The 20493-nt window shown below is 46.9% G+C and overlaps 1 protein-coding gene across 1 annotated transcript in view; it reads left to right on the top strand.

Moving 5' to 3' along the window:
* LOC144098964 (solute carrier organic anion transporter family member 74D-like) overlaps positions 1 to 20493 on the top strand; it is a 63946-nt gene that overhangs the window by 31816 nt on the left and 11637 nt on the right. The window contains exons 2-3 of the mRNA XM_077631951.1: positions 5566 to 5866; positions 19313 to 19539. Of these exons, the coding sequence (XP_077488077.1) occupies positions 5854 to 5866; positions 19313 to 19539 (240 nt within the window). The 5' untranslated portion in view covers positions 5566 to 5853. The remainder of the gene's footprint in view (positions 1 to 5565; positions 5867 to 19312; positions 19540 to 20493) is intronic.

The following is a 20493-nucleotide window of genomic DNA, read 5'->3' as shown; positions in this document are numbered from 1 at the left end:
GCATTTAATTTGGATTGCGGGGCACTACTGAAACCCGTCAGGACAGCGCATAGCATAGTTAATTGTGTAAAAACAAATGCAAGTGCTACAGTGATCTTTAGGAACAAATAAGGATTCGCAAATCTAATCTCAATTCAACTAATGTATTAAATAAACTGTGAAAAAAAATTTACCTTAAAAGCATGATACAAATTAATGAACTCAAGCGTAACATATCCTGCCATAAAATACTCCTTCTCAGCCATTTAAAACGTAGTAATGATCATAATCAATCTGGGCTGAGATGATGCTACACATTTGAGGTTGAAATTTTTTTCTAGGTGCTGCCGCGCTGCACATTAGATTTTGTTGTCCGCAGTTTGATTTGCGAGCTATCTTGCACGTAACCTCTTTGAATGCATAGCCCTTCTGATTGGCCCAAATCATTATCATCGCCATCACAGTCATCATCATTGTCAGCCAGGTTGCGTCGCCTACCATTCATAGCTAATCAGTCCTATCCGGCACCAAGGGTGTCATTCCATCCGTACAAATTTCCTGGTCGCCTCCACTTGACTCTCAGCCGCCCCGTCCGCGTATTCCGTCCCTACGAATCCGCTCTTCCAACCATCGGCTGACTGTCCTTCAGGTTCCAGGGCCCGCCCGAGCACTTGTCTATGTAAGCAAAAAAAAAAGAGAGGAAGACAGGAATATGCTATAAGAGGAGCTAGACGTGAACCGAAAGCAAAGTGACACAAGATGTTGCTCGGCTCAGCTTCTTGAAAGCACAGCCGTGGCGGTCATGGGCGTTACGCAACCATCGCGACGACGGACTTCATTTGGGATTCACTATGTCGAAAGACTCATTGCTCGCTCGGCCGTAGACTCTGGTGTTTACCAACTGCGCGTAAAGGAAGAACTGATGATCTGTTGTGACTTCGAGAGCAGCCGAGATAGCGACCGATTGTGTGGGTTTTCCCCCCATCGACCACAACACGCACTCTTGAGGAAGCTTCGGATAAGTGCGTTAAGAAGCCCCAGCACATCTCTAGGCACAAGTTACTTGCAAAGGGAGACGAGCATTGGAAGGTGCGTCCAAGAAAGATCAAGATAGTGCATGCTTCTATCCATCACGTGTAAGAGTAGGAAACGGAGGGAGTTACCGCTCTTATCGATAACTGTCTTCAGGCAATAGACGCGTTGAGCATACCGGAGACGTGCTACCGGAGACGTATACCGGTTCGCCGGACCCATCCTACGCATGCGCAGTGGCATTGTTGGTGTGAGGGGGAACCACTGCGCGTGCGCAGCCACAGCCTGGTATTTCTGCCCATGGTGCCGCTTGTGGCCGGAGTACTCCTGCTGCCCCACCGATGGTCTACAAATCTGGCCTGCTGTACCATCGATGAAAGCCCAGCAGTTATGCAAAGGAGCACCTTTTGCATGCACGGCCTGGGAAAGGGCAATTGGGGTGGCTGCAAGCAACCCTCGATAAAAGCAACCTTAAAGTGATCACAATAAAATAACCTTTCATCGTAACCCGTGGCACACCTAGTTAACTTTACTGTAGCATATTGCTTATGCGATCAGCATCTTCTTGTTACGCTGCTCTCAGGAGAGGTTTCATACAGGCACATGCATTCTTGGAGGCTATCATCTACATTGGCAATTTCATAGGTGCGTCTCTGCTGAGCTGTTGGTGAGGTGGAGTCCCACATATGCCGAGGTATTACATAAGGGATTTTAACCCGTTTCACGACATTTCGCGTCCGCATTGTGCACCTGTTCAGAGAATAAACGCAGCTGCAGAGCAAGGGTAGACATGCACTAGCACAGGGGCGCTTGTGCGGATACGAGTAGCATGCTTCAAAGTAATGGCTGACGACACGCCACGCTCATCGGAGAACACCGGCTGCATGCGCTGTGCTCTAATGGAAAGCACGACAGCTCGCGCGCTTTTTTCGACAGCAAAAAAAAAAAATTCTAAAATGTCCGCTCAGACGTGTTGCGTTAGTCGGCCTTGCTTTGTAACCTTTTTATCAAACTGATTCCATTCATTTCACATACAGTCCAAATTTTGCGTGACCATCGCCATATTTCCGCCACCATGCAGTACTTACTGGGAGAAGAGCTCAAGGGCTTGACACCACCCTCCTTTTTGCAAGAAAGGAACACCTCCGGCGCCGCACACGTGCTCTCATCCCTCCGTGTGTGGTAACCCTCCCCCGTGGTCTTACCCGTGCAGAGGAGGTTGCGCTTCGGAGGATACGGGTCGGGGTTGCCCTAACTCCAGCTGTGACACGAAAGTGGCCGCATTTCAAAGATTTATATCCTCGCCCCGGGTGTCCAGTCTGCAAGAACAGAGACTGTGAGGCGGATGTCCACCACCTGTTGTGGTGCTGTCCGGCGCTGAAGCCGACGAGAATTCGGCACCTGGCGTCAGTGGGACTCTCACCGGACAATCCGGATTCATATATTGCATGGACACAGGGTCCATATCATCTCTCACTTCACAGTTTTATGGCCTGAGGCAATAAACATCGCTTCAAAAAAAAAAAAGCTCAAGGGCTTGCAGATTAAGCCGCTTGTGGGTGGTCAGGTCGGCCAGAAGGTGCGCAAAATAGTACTCTATGTGCGCCAACGTTTTGGACACAATGCTCGATATTACTGAGCTGTGCCGGTAGAACATCTGCTCCAAGTCGCACAGCCGGTTAGAGTAGGCGAGCCGGCACAAGGTCATGCACAGCGCTTCTGAGCCAGGGACACTGACCCTCTGCGCACTGTAGATCTCGCTTGGAATCAGCAGAGCTGATTCCAGCTCGCGCAGGTCCTCCTTTTGTACTCTAAAGTTGCTGAATAGAGAGAGAGAGAGAATGAAGGAAACGCAGGGAGGTTAACCAGAAGTGAGTCTCCGGTTTGCTAGCCTACACTGGGGATGGGGGATAGGGGTTAGAAAGATGACAGAGAGGAAAACGCAAAAAAAAGGAACGTGCACACATGGAGACACACACACACAAGGCGTTCCAGTTAAAGTCTTTCACACAGGCCGGCAGATTGTAAGAAGCGCAAAAGCGCTTGCACGGCCTTCTTCTGTAACGGTAGGTCCTTTCGATGTTGTAGAATTCTTTTTTCGGATAACGGTTGGTCGTCCAGTTGGTCAAGTTCGTGACTAAGGCATGCCCTCTGTGGACTGTACTGCGGGCAGGAGCACAATATATGGCCAATTGATTCTTCATGGCCGCAGTGGTCACAGGTTGGGGTGTTGGACATCCCTATGCGGAAGGCATAGGCTTTAGTAAAGGCAACACCCAACCAAAGTCGATATAAAAGCGTGGCGTCTCTACGGCGAAGCTGTGATGGCGCTCGAAGACTTAATGTTGGATCAAGTGAGTACAGTCGCGTATTTCTTAAATGTGGCTCATTCCATTGCGACTCGGTGCACTGCCGAGCAAGTAGGCGGAGCTTCCGTGCCGCGTCAGTTCTAGAAAGAGGAATTGGGACGTGGCGCTCCTCAGTATGGGCTGAGCGGGCAGCGTGATCCGCCCGTTCATTGCCGATAATCCCGCAGTGACTTGGAAGTTGCTGAAAAAAACTGTGGACTCAATGGTGTCGATGTTAAGAAAGCCGCGCTCACACAGGTTCCTCCGAGCACGGGGCTCCATTTGAAACCGATACATGGCTTCAATCTCTTTCCATGTCAGCGAACTTAAAAGCAGTTGATCATGAAGCACGCTGTAGGGCATGATGAACGCCTTCGCGCTTCACACACACACAAACGCACAAAAAACAAACACGAAAGCGAGGACCACTGACTGCACTAACGGTATCAGAATACAACGGCCTGACAGAAGCAGCCCAAATGCAACCGTGCCTTGAATTGGTTAGGCTTGTCGGATTGAAAAAAACATCGTCGATTAAAAATCACTTTTATTGTTTATCAGCAATAAAATTAACACGTTAACATGTTCACTTTAGAACTGGTGACGTGTTATTTATGTCTTTATTCTGAGCGTAATTTTTCTTATGATCGCGGCCATCCTCACCACCCTATCGTACGTTTGCGTCTCGCGTAGACGTATACCGTATACGTCCAGCTAAAACACGTTTGTGGCAGTGATCCGGTATCCGCCAAAATGCGTCTTACGGTAATAAGGTATACGTCTCCGGTAATACGCCTACGGTATGCTAAAAACGTCTAATGTCTAATAAAGGTAAGCAAAGTTCAGGCATTGTTGAGGCGTTCCCTTGAATGGCGTATCCTGATTTATGGCTTGTGTTAGAGCCAAGAGCTGTCACAACGGAGCGATGCGAGTTATTGTCACAAAGTGAAGACTCTGACAGTAGGCGGACACATATTGTTGCGCACTTAAAAAGAAAACCCGGTGGTATCCGCCTTAACTATAACCTTAAGTTCATTATCTATGGACAGAACAGGAGCGGCAGAATTCTTATTGTGCACAAACTTTTTTTCGTCATTCTGAAGCAACGGCCACTCTGGCTATAGCAAACTGGAAACAAGAGGTATATTTTGGTTACAGTGGCTATTGCTGGAGACGGCATGACTGTCACCTCTAAAATGATGGCATTGGACCCCATAATACAATATTTATCTCAACTCAAGAACCGATGCTTACATCTTCTTTTTGTATTATTCGCATCCACTCTATGGTTTTCGGGTTTCAGGCCCCCCTTTGTTGTCGAGTGCTTCGAAATTCCTTGGAAACTCTTAAAGTACATTTTACGTGAAGTTCTCCAGAGCGTTAAACAAAAAAAGAATAGAAGCTTATGTAAAAGCTCAGTTTATATTATTTATATGCATGTTGCGCTTATTTACTCCGCAAGGACGTTTCATGTTTATTCCTGCCCAATACGTGTTCAGCGCAAGAACCCTGAGAATGGTTCCCGTGCTTTGTAGTTTAGCTACAAGTACAATACTCAAGTATGACAACAGTTATTAACAACGCTCTAGAGTGTGGACTTATAGCTTGCTGTGTTGCTTGATAACATTTATGTCCTATGTCTCTTCCTAGACACTCTCCCTGGATCGCTTATAGCATCGTTTTCTAGCGTCATTTTTTGTCATTGTTTGCCTTCTTTTTATTCAAGCTTCATTTCCAACCCCTGTGGCCTCACGTTGATTAAACTTCATTTCATATGAGTACTTCACACAAAAGGTCACATTGCTCCGCGAAGCGACCGCCACTAAAGCATGTCGTATGTTAAATAGGCGTGTATATTCGCCAAACTCGCTCGCTTGATACTCAGTCTGCAAAGGGAGAATCCAGCCCACAGCTGAGTCAAGTAAATCCCACGCAGACCGTATATACGCAATAAAATAAATACAGAGATAACATATAAAAGAAGAGAGCCTGAGAAAAAGCCGGAAAGCGGGCTCTATTACGTAGTACCCGAGAAAAATTACCAAATGGGCGCACAGCGGAGCTAATAATACCGGGACAAACGCCAATATCAAAAGGACGCGGCGTCGAAGAACAGATCGCAGTCGGCGCCTTCCCTTCGTTCTCTCTGTTTACCTGGGCCTCTTGGTACGTAATCTTGACCAGCGCGTTCTCTTGTCTGGCGCAGCACGGCGACCACGCAGAGAGAGAGAGAAGGCATCCCGACAGAGAAGATGAGGCGCTCTCCTGGTGACACAATGGCGCGGGGCAGCTGTGTGTGCACAGGCTGCGTTCGAAGCGGAAGCCCCTCCGCCACCAGTGCGTAGGCACACTTTGGCCGCTGCCGCTGCCCGCCTGTGGTCAGCCTTTGCGACTGCTGGAACCTTCCACACACGGTATACCTTCGGCGGCACGAGGAGTGACTGCGCCTTCGAACAGCGGGGAACCAGCCGGTCTGGAGACGTCGCGCAACAAGATGAACCAAAATGGTGGGTACTGGCTGTGGCCAAGCCTCTGGGGTTATCTTGGAGGAGTAAGAATGCGGCAGGGTTTGCGGAGAGACATGGAAAAAATAGTTTGAAAAAGAGGAAAAGGCAGCGCCTGTAAATGTCTGATTGGATCACTGCTAGTTTGAAACAATCGCGTGAGTGAGTGAGTGAGTGAGTGAGTGAGTGAGTGAGTGAGTGAGTGAGTGAGTGAGTGAGTGAGTGAGTGAGTGAGTGAGTGAGTGAGGTGAGTGAGTGAGTGAGTGAGTGAGTGAGTGAGTGAGTGAGTGAACGAATTAGTATGAGAGCGAAGGTATGAGTGTTAGCAGCGAGCATGACAGTGCTACTGCGCAAGCAATAGCAAGCGCTCACGATGAGGACCGTGCTCTCACACTCACATGCAGCGCACAGGCACACAAGTTCATCGGAAAACAGATATGATTTTCAGTCTGCGAGGCTCAATCATGACAATTAATATAGGCAGACGATGAGGCACAATTCACGCTTTAATTGAAAACATTTATGGATTGATGAAAAGTATTTGGTATGGTATGGTATGGTATGGTATGGTATGGTATGGTATGGTATGGTATGGTATGGCATGGTATGGTGTGGTATGGCCGCTGATTAATTTCGTCCGCCTGGTGCCATTCAAAATGGCAGGACAATATGCAGTTGTTGCTGCGATCTGAGCCCGATGTTACGTCACGGCTCGCTAAACGCGTTGAAATAAAGCCGGCCGTGTTGACATAAATTCACGTGCTGAACGTTTGAAATAGCATGTTGAAATGAAGTCACAAGCACAGGGGCAGAATGTCGTCGCAGTTTTTCCATCTTCCCCCATGTAAGGAGTAACAGCTGCTCAAGAGAAAGAGAGAGATCTAGGATACAGCAGCGCCAAGTGCCGCAGCTGCGTTGGAGCAAGGTCGCTCCTGTCGTCGTCGCACTCAGACAGGTGCAGTGCGCACACGCGAGCTCGAGGGTTACATTGTGAGGATGCGCCGCGCAACACGAACTGGCTGCTACCGGATTTAATTCTGCGCGCCGTGAGTGAGAACCATGACACGAAAAGATCCACCCTTGTTAGGAGCGACGTCCGATTCCTTTCCACACTACGGTGAGTCTGCCCGTTTTGGTATCTATTTCAATAGAATTTTGTTCTTTTCTTGCGTGAGGAAAGTCAGGCCTGCAGCAGTCGCCATGCACCGTATATAAAGAACAGCCGCTCTCTGAACCAAAGAGTCTTCTGTCGGTACCAGCAAGTACACCTCTCTGCAAGAATAACCATTCGTCAAATGACGTATATGTGCCAGCTAGCCCAACGCGTCACCCTTAATAACCCTTCTTTCAGAAAGAACCGTAGGGATCGTTTTGGTACACAGACAGGCCATTGTATCGCTTGAAGATTGCTGTCGACTTGTACGGCATAGCACTGAGGGGGGGGGGGGGGGGGGGGTAATTTGATGTATTAGCAGGGGGATAGGGGGAACTAGATGGCGCATGCCCAACGATAGCACTGTCATAAGGGTTGTAAAGTGGAGGAGGGGGCGGGGCGCACTCGGACGTTCCTTGGGCTACGCGCCTGCCTCCAGGGGTGGCCTGTTACAAGCCCGGTCATTTTAGTCCGCCATCCGAACTTATGGCGCGTGTTCTCTATCCCAAAGGCCGCTCAGCACTGCAATTTCACCGTGGACCAGTATCTGGCGTGTCTCACGTTTGAGACAACGCATACGGTCGAAAATGGATCTCTTTGGTTGAACTTCCCAACTTTTGTAGCGTTCTGGCAGAGGAGATAATATATAGAAGGGTGTTTACGCCGCTTTACGTTGACATTTTATTTCACGTAGGTATTACTGCAGTGAGCACAGCATATGCCCTTTGCGTTTTGCGATAACAGTGACGGGTGGAACATCTGTCTAACTACCATTGTAAGAACTGTCTCCTGGCTCGCTTCTGCCGCGGGAGAGATGTGGGCGCGTAAGACGCAGTGTAAATCCCGCCCACCCCCTACAACACAGCTGCCACGTCATCAGCACCAATCCATTCGCTTTCAAACTTAACTTCTAGGTCAGTTCCCCAATCGGACACTAAGGCCTCACTAACCGCTGTTATGACTGCTAGACCAAAACATTTCATCAGAAGAGTGACTCTAAGGTCTTGAGTGTATTTCTACAGAGGCAGAATAATGTAAAGAAAATTATTAATCATGTGATGCATGTTTCATTGAAAAAAAATGAAGAAGAATTTCATATACGCTTGAAGTATTTCTTCAGCGCAAAACACGAGCAGGACCTTTTGTTTCTGACCTTTTCTTCCGTGAACTCCACAGAAGTCTGAAAGACTTAAAGGACAACTCCGGATATGTTTGTGGATTTTGAATTCATCATCGCAACACAGCACCGGAGAGCAAGAAGCCTAGATTGTGTTACGACCAACACATGACGTCACGAATTAGACGTCACAGATACTACAAAGAAATCTCTCATGCGCGTTGAATGGCTCAACTCGCAAATGTGAGCTTTAATTGCTTTTAAGGTGTGCGTGCAAAGACGGAAACCAACGGGAGGGTAGTTCGTGACGTCACAAACACAAGATTGCTAGTGGAAAGTGCTTCGACTGAGGTCGCCAAGCGGGAAATTTTTAAATATATTTGCGCTTAATGAAAACGCCGCCCGGCTTTGGCATTTGGCACAAGCGATCAGAAGAAAGAGGGGAACCTGCAGTAAATGTCTTTGTAGACGTATCTACTGTAAACGTATCTTTGTAAATATAAATAATATTTAATAGTTTAATATATATATAATCACATCTCTGGAATTCCCTGTGTCCAGCAGTATTTACTTGGGCTTCGTCGACAGTCGTGCTCTCGCATGCAGTGTCGCAGGCATTGCATGAAACTTTCCTAAGTAAGACTCAGAGTATGCGACACTGGAACCTGAGCTGAAGCCTGACCTGCTTTATTTTTGTATTCACATGTGGCGTTACCTGGATGACCCAATTACGCCGTCGTGCGCTGCGAAGCATCAGCAAAGCTGTGCCATCGTGACAGCACAACTGGCTTTCATGACGTACGAGTATATAGTTGCCTTGAGACTCAGGTGCGGCCGATAGACGCATACGCAGAAAAGCGCGCTTGAAATTTACCTAAAATGTACTAAAATAAAATTGTGGGGTTTCACTTCTCGAAGCGACACGTGGACTATGAGGGCTCCGGATAGTTGAGGGCTCCGGATCAATTTAGACTACCTGGGGTTCTTTTAACGTGCGCTGGCAACTAACTACACACAGGCGTTTTTCTATTTCTCCTCCATAAAAGAGCGGCTGCCACGGCTGTGATCGAACCCGCGACCTTGGGATCAGCAGCCGAACGCTAAAACAACTGAGACACCGTGGCCTGTTCTCAAAAATGTACTGTTTTGGTGGTTTGCCCCGCCTCTGCGGCATATGCGCATAGCCCGCCGCTTGCCCCGCACACATGCAGTCTCTAATTCGAACTCGCTTAATTCGAACTTCCGGTTTATTCGAACTGAAGCTTCGCCGCAGTCTATATGAAGTATATAAAAAGGCTACCCATATTCGATACGAGCAGAGCAAAGTTGCACGTCACTTCACCTCCCTTGGTATAGAATCCTCTCCCAGCCGTTATTTTTCTCGCCAATGAAAGTGGTCTACGTAAAAAAAAAAATAGCGCGCCCTCGTTCGCAGGTTCCAGTTAACAAAAGCGACGCTTGAAGTTAACAGCCCGCCAACTGCGATTTTATCGCGCTGCGTAAAAAGCCATTCAGGAAGCAGTTGCAGAATATCGGTGCCGAAACCAAAAGAAACTAAAAGAAAGGCTAACAACTGCAATTCGTGCTGTTCCACATGGAGGCGTTGACTGAAATCGGAGAATTCTGTAGTCCATCACACGAGCTGTATAAAAAAATTAACTACATAAAATAGTGTACATAGGATCTGTAGCTGTTTCGTGCCTTGTTACACGTCAGCATAGTAGTTCATACGAGACGGTGAAGACCGGAGGCGCGCAGCGCTGGATGCCAAGTGACGTGTAACAAGCAATAGATCTGCATACGTGCAGGTACCAAAACAAATAACGATGTCGCAATGACTTCTTCTTTTTTATGCTTTGTGATAGCAATCAGCGTTCAAGAATGTGACGTCGGGGACAGTATGAACTCATGTCGGCACCAGTAGTGGCGGCCTTGCTAATTGGTTTAATAGCTACAAAGTAACCTGAGAACACGCGATGGGTTTGAAAAAAACAGGCCGTGATCAAACAGCATTAGTTATTAGAGCTTCCGTAGTGCCTGCAGATTCAATGCAATTCAATTTATTTCTTTATATTAGCCATGTACAGTACTCACGGATTGAAATAGGACATTCGGAGCGCGTGGCCGTCGCTTCATGGAGCGCCGCCCGTAGACGCTCATGGAACCAAGGTGGTGCATTGTGGTATGGCGTGAGAGGGAGAACATCTACAAAGCAGAATTGTTCCTTCCAGTAGCCAATCAGCCGGCCTGTGGTTTACCACATGCCTGCGTGGCACTGCAAGGCTAGCGCTCCGAATGTCCTATTTCAATCCGTGAGTACTGTACATCCTGGCAGGCCAAAACCCCTCACAGGAGTTTCACGGGGCTTAATTAGGGGGTCATTGTACGGTAAAGAAAGATGAACATGAAAATACATCAGCATAAAGCCAAAAAATTATAACGACTGGAATTTTAACATATCCACTGCAAGGCAGTACTGCAGTTTCATAAATAAATGGTACAACAGCAATAATGAGCATGTCACTTGAAGCCACCACACGTGGTAAAACAGGCGTCTAATGGTCCGTTAAAGTCGCCTCTGACCTTTATCCTCAGAAGTTCCAGGTCATGCACCGTCTTTACATCCTTCGTGGCCTAGTTGCTGGCTTATTAGCGCGAGGAATGTATTACCATATGCCTCCAACCGTTAAACCCTGTATATCAGCCATCTACGCGAGAAACAAATGACGTTTTCATGAGACGCAGACCTCGAAAAGAATTCTTATAACTATTCAAGCCACATTTCAAAACAACCCAACCACAATGAAGCCCTACACTAATTTTATGTCAGGTAGAAATGAGTGCTCGTTCGCCGAAATGCGGTACGCCTCACCAGTTGCTTCAGCAGTGACGTCAACAAGACATTCCTGAACAGCCTCCCGCTGTTTTTGAATCGGTGGTCTTACCGGAATGCACCGCTCAGCCTCGAACAGAAAGCACGCTGCCAGCACATCGGCGGTATCCAGTACGTATATGCGTGCAAAACAAAGGCATCCATTACATACGAGGTTAGGAAAGGGTGCGTAAAAGCTGTCGAGAGGGCACTTTGTTGTGACGGATTGGCAGCAAGTCAGAAATGCCTGGAGACCTGCAGAAATGCCTGAAAGTGCCGCTGTATAGAGAGTAAGAAAAAAGGAATGTGAATCCCTGTGGACCTTTTTCTGCATTTTCTCTATAATCACCCCCCCCCCCCCCCCTCGACTACAGGAATCACATAAAGACCAAACCTCTGCACCTGCAGGCAGGATACAGTATGAACTTCGCAGTACGCAGCAACAAAAGTCCGGCTTTGGTTTGCACAGAGTCGGCGCCAACGTGTTTATTTGCGAAATACGAGAAGCTGGGCACCTGGCCCTGCAAAGCTTTGTTGCATAAACACGAGACAGCACAATGCTGCCTACATTACAATGCGCCATAAAGAAGCTCACCTGCTTGCGTGCGCGTTAGCTTCTGAATAATGAAGTAATATGTTTTTTTCTTTTTTGTTTTCATGTTGTATAGCCACGCTCAGCCTTTCTACCTACATCCGTAGCCAACCCGCTACACGTGCTTGCTATAGGATGTGCTGTGTTAAACGGCTTCGGTGCCGGCTTTTCAGTTCTTATTCACAGCTACATCGAAGCACGAACTGTAACACCCTTACACTTCGAGGCTTAATATTTGTATTACAACTAACATTCGACATTAGTGAGGTTCCAAGAAAATAGAGTTGCAACAGTTGAACTAGAAACAGAGAGCTAGAACTGATGCTGGGGAACGGGTTTGCTAAGCACATGTATCATGCCAAACATTCGAAACCAGGATAAGCACCGTGAAGCAATAGTGTGTTACTTGTAGCGGAAAACGCTTTTCTGGTTACAGTTTGAAGTACCAGAAAAAATGCAGACAAACAACCTGTCTCCAGTGAGGACAGAACTCACGATGTCGTTACAGCTGGTGGTTGCGCATCAAATTATTGATACGTCGTCTTTTTGTCTACTTTTATTCATTTCCAATAACAAAATGGGACGAAAACTCCTAGATCCTGCTTACCATGCGTATTAAAAGGACAGCCGCAGTTGGCCTGTCTCTCTTACTTGGGTACTAATATCCTTGGTAGGCGCCGATGAATGTCGTGAAAAGTTAAACGTCAAATGTTTAAGATAACACATAGTGCGCCCTCAAAGACGAATTTTATTTTTAATTTTGTACCGAACCTGAAAAAGACATTAAGGAGATCATGCCTCAAGAGGACAACTACGATGAAAAAAAAAAGTGCGCTCACCACTCCTACTTGGTAGGCAATCACTAAATGTGCGGAAATGAAGTGTTCTCTTTAATACTGCTCGTGCCTGTACCATCGGTTTGTTGAGGAAGCTTCACTAATCGGCCGCAAATTCGCGTTCGTGCGCCACCGTTTCACAACATTGCCCCCACATCACAAACCCTGGAAGCTTGACGCTACTCTGAGCACGCTACTCTGAGCAAGCAGAGCCTGCGTTACAAAGATGTCGTGAGGCCTGATGCCCTGAGATTCCTCTGAGATCGAAGGAGAGCCCCCAACCACCGCCATGTGCGCCCGAAGTTGACGCGTAGTCACATAGCCGATACTACTCACTATGAAACTATGTGTGTCTTGTTGAGATAGCCTCCTTGCAAATCACCCATGCATATATCAGCATTGAAACGCACATTAAGCGACCAGTATACATTCAGCGACTTGGCGCAGGCGTGATTGTTACACGGCGGTATATTTTAAATAAAAATTTTAGTAGTTAGTCCCAGACCTTGTTATCTGGTTTTATCTGTCGTGTGCCCGTCTTTTATGGCTGGCCGTAATCCTTTTAATGCGATTGCATCAGTGGTTTCGTTCACGAAAAAGCAGGTGGCGCACCTGCCAGGTGGGCAGCTGGCAATTAACCTGCCCACCCGATTGTGGGCAACCTGTTTACCATGGCAGGTGGCAATGAAATTGATTCAAATAAATTCACTGCAATTGCCACCTGCCCACTGTGGCACTAGTGCGCATCAGCCTTCCGTCTGTGCAATAATGAGCCTTATGGGCCTTATGTGAGAGCCATGGTTCTCACAAGCCCCACAGGTGGCTGTGTTTTAAACAGCCACCAGCCGGGAAAGTGGCACATCGCTTAACCGCTGCACCACTGCGCCAGGAGTGGTATGAGGACTACTAGCGATCTATGAATCAATGAAATGAAGTACTTGGGGTTGTACTCTCAAAGACAGGTTAAGCGTCATCAAAGTTCCTGAACATGCTTTAGCAACGGGCCCACCATTCTGCCATGCATCAATGAAATGCACGTCAAGTCAAACTTCAGCGGCTTCTCGCGGAAAATTTCCTAGTCCATGTTTACTTCGTAAAATCTTCCATACTTGTCGCAATCTTCGTACTGATCGCAGTTATATTAAGGGAGTAATTACTCATTGGCATCCATTCACGTGCAGCCATACGGCTACAAAGAAAAGCAGCTTTCTCAGAAACTTCGTAGTTAAAGAAAAATTCGTCCTGGTCCGGGGTTCGAACCCGTGAGCACCGCTTCACCGGAGCAGTCGCTCTACTAACTGAGCTAGCCAGGACGGCAAGCAAGCTTATGGTAGGGCGAGAGCAAATTGATCAATAACTCCAAGTGGGAACAGTACTGAGCCTTCTTTTTGCATCTCGTCGCTTCTGGACTACTCGCACATAGTTTGAATTTTTGATGTGTGACGTAAACGAGCAGTGACTCCTACACTGAGCCGAACCTCTTAAGACTGGAACCACATACCCGGACCACGTGTCATCACTGAAGACGCCCCATTCGCGCCACATTAGCTATACTATTTGATTCGCGGGATACTAACTAGCCTGGTTTTTTTAATTTTATTTGTTGTATTTTGCTTGTAATACTCCATCGACTCCTCCTTGCAAAGCACCAGGCCTAGAGGTTATTATAAACGAAAACAATAAAAACAAAATTACAAACAAACAAATAAGAGTAGCACATGTAGGAGATGTGATTCACTTGTCTTAACAACACAAATTCTCGGCTTTGCTGCTTGGACACCTAGCGATGATTTTGATGTCCCCGAGATCTAAGTTTTCGGGTGTGAAGACGGCGGTCATTTTCTCCCTCGAGAGGTTCGGAGCCGTGGTGACTCAAACTGAGGCCAGGTACAGTACGAAATGCACTAATGCACGTCCTGGAATCAAAACCAGCGCACTGTATATTTTCCGGCAGAAAGCTGTACATAGTGTACTAATTACTTATGTGTACACAAGTAACAAAACACATTTTTATCGTTGAATCGGGGAACACTTTTGTGGGCACGGCACCTATCATGAATGCAAAGCATTGGCTTCAGCTGACCTTTACTTCGAGTGCAAGTCAAACTAATAGCTTACCCACCCCCCTATCTTTTTTCTACGCTCTCTGTTTCGGGAGTTTTCTTGGTTATTAGATTGCACGGACATCAGCGTGAACTTCACAGAACTCCCCTGGTTGGTACAGCAATCAATGTGAATTGAAATGCCACCGAACAGCGCACATCCGGCAATTATACACTGCGCTCGCCCAGCTTTCAAAGGCTGCCTCCTGGCAAAGATTGATCAGCCGACGAACAATGGGACGTTGCACAAGAAGTCTGGCTGATAGGACGAAGCTGGACTCACATATTTTTGTATTTCAATCAAAAAACCTACAATACCCTACAAACCCTACAAACCCTTGCAAGTAGAAGCTAGAGCAAGGCGCACGAGCGGTTGGTTTGTTGTGAGGTTTATTATATTGAATCGTATAGAGCAACGCTGTGTTTTCAGCTTTTCTTCTTGTTCCCCTTCTGTTTTCTTTTTTCTACGGATTGTTAAATATGAGCGATGTACGTACCAACTCGGCAAGGCTTCCGTTCTAATGATGTTGCCTTCTTTGGCACGTTTTAGAGGTTTACGAATAAAGGGAATTGCGCAGCACCAGAATGATGTGAAGAAAGTCCAAACAGCGGCGAGTGCAATCGCGGAGCACGTGAAAGCACCCGGACAAGAAAGAGATTGGAAAGAAGCAGCGGTAGTCAGAACAACAAAACGCATCAGCGCGCCTTCATCTTCAGTCCATAATCGCCCAGACAACGGCTCATACTCACCCTGAATTCGGCTCGCGGAATTCTCAAACAGGCCTACGCCAGATCACTAAGACAAATTCGCAAAGCTATATAAGCTGCTTTATTCAGAATGCTATACTGCGAGAAACTGCTTTCTTTTACTTTGGCCAGTGACTATAAAAAATTCGCTAGAACTAGAATATAATATATAATTGGTTTTGGGGGGAAAGGAAAATGGCGCAGTATCTGTCTCGTATATCGTTGGACACCTGAACTACGCCGTAAGGGAGGGATAAAGGAGGGAGTGAAAGAAGAAAGGAAGAAAGTGGTGCCGTAGTGGAGGGCTCCGGAATAATTTCGACCACCTGGGGATCTTTAACGTGCACTGACATCGCACAGCACACGGGAGCCTTAGCGTTTTTCCTCCATAAAAACGCAGCCGCCGCGGTCGGGTTCGAACCCAGGAACTCCGGATCAGTAGTCGAGCGCCCTAACCACTGAGCCACCGCGGCGGGTGGAACTAGAACCCCCAATTTCAGACTTCGCTGATGTTTGTCTGTCTGAAGCTTCTCTCCGCCACATTAAGGCTGCTTGGGAAGAGAAACTTGGGTCTCGCAAGCGTGCACCACCGACGGCTGTGTTTGAAACAGTTATCTGCCGGGGCAGTGGCGCGTAGCTTAACCGTTTCACCACTGCGCCAGGAGTGGTATGAGGACTGCCAGGGATCTATGAGTGTAAAGTAGAGAATGACTATTTCCGCATATGTGAACATTAACCCATTAACGCTATCGCGTTATACCCTTAAGTCGAAGCTTAAGAGAGATTTCGCCGATCTTTGTTTGAAGCATGCTTGACCTTGAAAACCACGCCTCCAACCGAGACCGTAGTGAAAAACCGAAGCACACCTAATTCGCATTCGACCTAACCAGGCTGCCCCGCCGCGGTGGCTCAGTGGTTAGGGCGCTCGACTACTGATCCGGAGTTCCCGGGTTCGAACCCGACCGCGGCGGCTGCGTTTTTATGGAGGAAAAACGCTAAGGCGCCAGTGTGCTGTGCGATGTCAGTGCACGTTAAAGATCCTCAGGTGGTCGAAATTAATCCGGAGCCCTCCACTACGGCACCTCTTCTTCCTTTCTTCTTTCACTCCCTCCTTTATCCCTTCCCTTACGGCGCGGTTCAGGCAGATACTGCGCCATTTCCTTTCCCCCAAAACCAATTATTATTATTGTTAACCAGGCTAAATCATACGCGATCGTTTTTTCTGCGTTATACGAAGCAATAAAAAGACGCTGTGACAATTTTTACTTTCGCGTTACTTTGTGTGCTTCCTAGCAAGCGCTACACGTGTCAATACCTATATCACGGTGTAGTTACCCAGCTCTAAAATGTATCGGCGCGGATCAGAGGTCAGCTCCGGTGATTTTCGGCGCCTTGGAAATTTTAATAAAATGTCAAAGCCTAATGCTCTCTATAGTACCCTGAACATCAGTATCAATGACCTGTGCGGATTTTCTCAATTCAGAAATGCATTATGCATTGCAAAAATCCGCACTGAGAAAATCTGCATTGAAAATGCTTACGAACACAAGTGGGTCCGCACTTGTGTTAGCTCCGACGAGCTCACCTGAGTGACAACCCAGGCTCAATCTCACTTGGATGGCAATAAATAGCACCCATGTCTTCACAAGCGTACTTTGCATACGTTGTCGTGTCGAGCACGTACACCAAATGCATGGTAGTGCAGGTGGGACATGCCCAGCTTTCCTGGACACCATCAACTAGGGCCATCTGTCGGCCGCCAGCAGCGAATACGGCGTAACTCAAAGGGGATATTTTAGACGTGGATTTTAGAAAAGCAGATAGTCTCGAGAATTCTTAGCAAACATGGTGATCAGCATGGCAGACTCTTCCTCCTCGTTGCAAAATTTGATCTACAAAATGCTTCCTGCGTCCATACCAACACTTTCCGACCGACATAGAAATAAATTAGATGTAGCAGACATTCGAAATTCCCGCGGTGATTTTGAGTGTTTAGCGCCACACGGCCCTAGGTGGCACCCGTGAGAACTAGCAGCGTTTGTCCAGATTTTCTGGGGTTTGGGAGATAGCTTCGAAAGGTTACATGGGTTTCTATGGCCAACCAGCAAGCTTACATTTCTGCAGCAGACGCACCTATCGCCTCGCGTGTGTAACTGCAGTGACAGATGTTTTCGTGCACGGGGTTTTAGCTTTTTACGCAGGGTCCCGATATCAGACCGACAATCTGAGCTGCTTCCGATGACCGTTTCCTACAAACAAAAGAACAAAGTGAGGCCACTGGTGCGTTTATAAGATTTAGTGCGTTCACCACCATGCAACACCTCCGCCTTTTTCAGCACTTTCTTGGCATGTTAGGGAAACAAAGTTCGTTTTGCACACAAAAAAGTATCATATATCTTATTACTTCCAGTGACATCATGCGTAAAGACATACCAGCGTACGTCTTTATTCTGTCGCACAGTATGTGATATAAGGAAATAAGAGCCGCCAGTTTTTTTAGACAAGTAGACCCAGAAAAATAAAAATTTGTACAATCACAGTCTTGTGATGTCAGTCTAACCCGTGATTTCCGTTACAGCTCCTAGCATTTCTTTATCGTCTTCGAACCGGAGTTTAAGCGTGAAACTCGGGACCCTGTTGCCTATAGACGTGCTTAGAAGTTATTATCAACACGAGTGCCCAACAATGCGTTTTTTCGGAAAATATCACACACGCGCGCATCGGCGCGCAAGCAGAGGGCTCCTTCACATAGCCAGAAATGCCAATATGAGTCATTCCTTTCATTTTTTCTCTCTCTCTCTCTCTTTTTGCAGTTGTCATATAACTCGTCCGCCTAATGCGTCGCTACCACCTTTTATATTTCTTGTCGATCTCTGTCATCTGCTGCATATCGTCAGTGGACTCGGAATGCACAAGGCCTGAGTCATGTACATGTTTTTACGCATAGCGAGGGGACGATTACAGCCGCTTAAATGCATGGCTGCAGGTCAACACATTGAACACATTGAAGAAATATTGTTCCCGATCCTAGCAGTGGATCACTTCAATCCCGTACTACGATCTGCTAGACATCATAAGGATGGTTCCGGTTCCCGCAGAAAGATTTTTTTTCTTTTCGTCAGGCGAGAAGTTGAGAAAAACGCACAATTCTCCTGTGCAGACAGCCTAAGCTCAAGGAGGCTTCCTAATAATCGCCAGCGAGAAATCACCTGCTCGTTTACCATAGAAAAGAAACCACCACGAAATGAGCAAGAAACTTGAAGCGGTCACTCGGAATCTACATTAGATTGTATACATCCGGGATAGTTAAAAAAAAACTGCCAACAATCCCTCCGTGTCGTCATCTTTCTTAAGAATTCCTCGAAACATTACGGCAATTGCAGCAGCATCTCCGAGCGCAGATATTCTGATGCAGCCCGTCGTTGCCGGCTACCTGAGCCCACAGATGACTCGATTACAGAGACGAATGCCGTTCCGATAAGGGCATCCTTCATGCGTCCAAAAATGTTTCATAACCATTGTTTATCAAGAATTGCATTAGCATGGTCTTGTGACTCAGCCAGAGTCTGGATGCAGTGGAAACAGGGCGGCTAGCGGCAGCGCCGCGAGCGAAACGGCCATGACTGGGATTGGTCGTCAGCTTCTTCATCTCCTGTTGCTTTCGTCAGGATTGACGTCACGACCAGGTGAAGTGAAAACGGCATGAACGGCTGCAAAATACGGCCCCCAACGTCTTACATCGATGCGTCGCACGTTGTTGTCTCACGTAGGGCAAGCCGCTGCGTCAAAATCTACTCAAACCAGCCTTTTGTGACAGCCCCATCCTTTTCTAATAAAATGAAGATTGATTGATTGATTGATTGATTGATTGATTGATTGATTGATTGATTGATTGATTGATTGTTTGATTGATTGATTGATTGATTGGTTGATTGATTGATTGATTATCTTTCAAATCTATTCGACGCCTGCAAAAGTGTCGTCGATAATTACCTTCACCTGTTCCCCGTTCCTTGTTGGCCATCGGCAGGCACCCAGAAGCCGGCATGGACCGTCGAGCGGACGACGGCGGAACAGGAGCGACCCGACGCGAAGTCGAAGCCGGACGCCGTGGCGAACGGTGGATGCGCCGACGGCGCCGTTCAGGAGGAGCACGACTACATGTGCGGCCTGGGAAGCTGCTACCCGCGGTTCCTGCAGCGGTTTGCCAATCCTAGGATGTTTTTCATCGTCTATAGCCTCATGGGCATCCTCCAGGTACGCACACAAGCACACAAGCTCAAATGTGGGTGTGTAAACTTTGTAGAAAATTCCGAATTGTTGTTGTTGTTGTTGTTGTTGTTGTTGTTGTTGTTGTTGTTGTTGTTGTTGTTGTTGTTGTTGTTGTTGTTGTTGTTGTTGTTGTTGTTGTTGTTGTTGTTGTTGTTGTTGTTGTTGTTGTTGTTGTTGTTGTTCCCCTATCAAAAGATGGCACATACCCACACTGGGGGATCGGCCAAGAATCGGATAGCTATTCACCTGTACTCAGGTAATAAAAGTGAAAAGCACGCGGGAAAGCAACACAGGAGGATTCTTCCTCATGAGCAGAAAAGGGATAAAAGTTTTGATTTTAAAATTAGTTTAATCAGCTACGACATCGTCCCAGTCTTCCTTACTCAAACTCGACTGAAATGGCAACTAGGGAGAATGAAACAAGGAACAAGCCGCCTTCTTTGCGCCATCCTAACTGCGTGAGAAAAACACTTTGAAAGTAGTCGATTTTCGGTGAGGTCATCAAAAAAATCGATACCTTGTTTTCTTTACTTGTATCGGTAAATCAAGAAGACGTTATCAAAAAAAATATGAGCGTTCGTTGGTTGCTATTTTGAAACCTCAGAAAATGAAATAAAAACAGGAGGGAGAGCAGATCCTGTAATATTAATAAAACAACTGTGGACCTAATAAGTCATTGCACGTGTTCTACAATTAGCACATGAATTTATTTTCACCGAACCTACGAAGCTATCAATCTCGTTCTACTTAAGCAGAAACATGTGTCTAGGATGGATTTCAAAGCCGTTCAGAGAACAGCCAATTTTCCCATCCCATTCCTCTAACTAAAAGGCAGGCGCACTTTGCATCATGAACTACTCACGCACGCAACCTGTACATATTTATTATTGTGTAAATATTTTTATGTATATTACCTCTCCCCGCTATCCTCTCTTCCTC

The sequence above is a fragment of the Amblyomma americanum genome, chromosome 7, assembly GCF_052857255.1.
Source record: "Amblyomma americanum isolate KBUSLIRL-KWMA chromosome 7, ASM5285725v1, whole genome shotgun sequence".
Lineage (NCBI taxonomy): Eukaryota > Metazoa > Arthropoda > Arachnida > Ixodida > Ixodidae > Amblyomma > Amblyomma americanum.
Note: the sequence above shows the minus strand (reverse complement) of the source record. Positions and strands in the feature narration are given on the sequence as shown.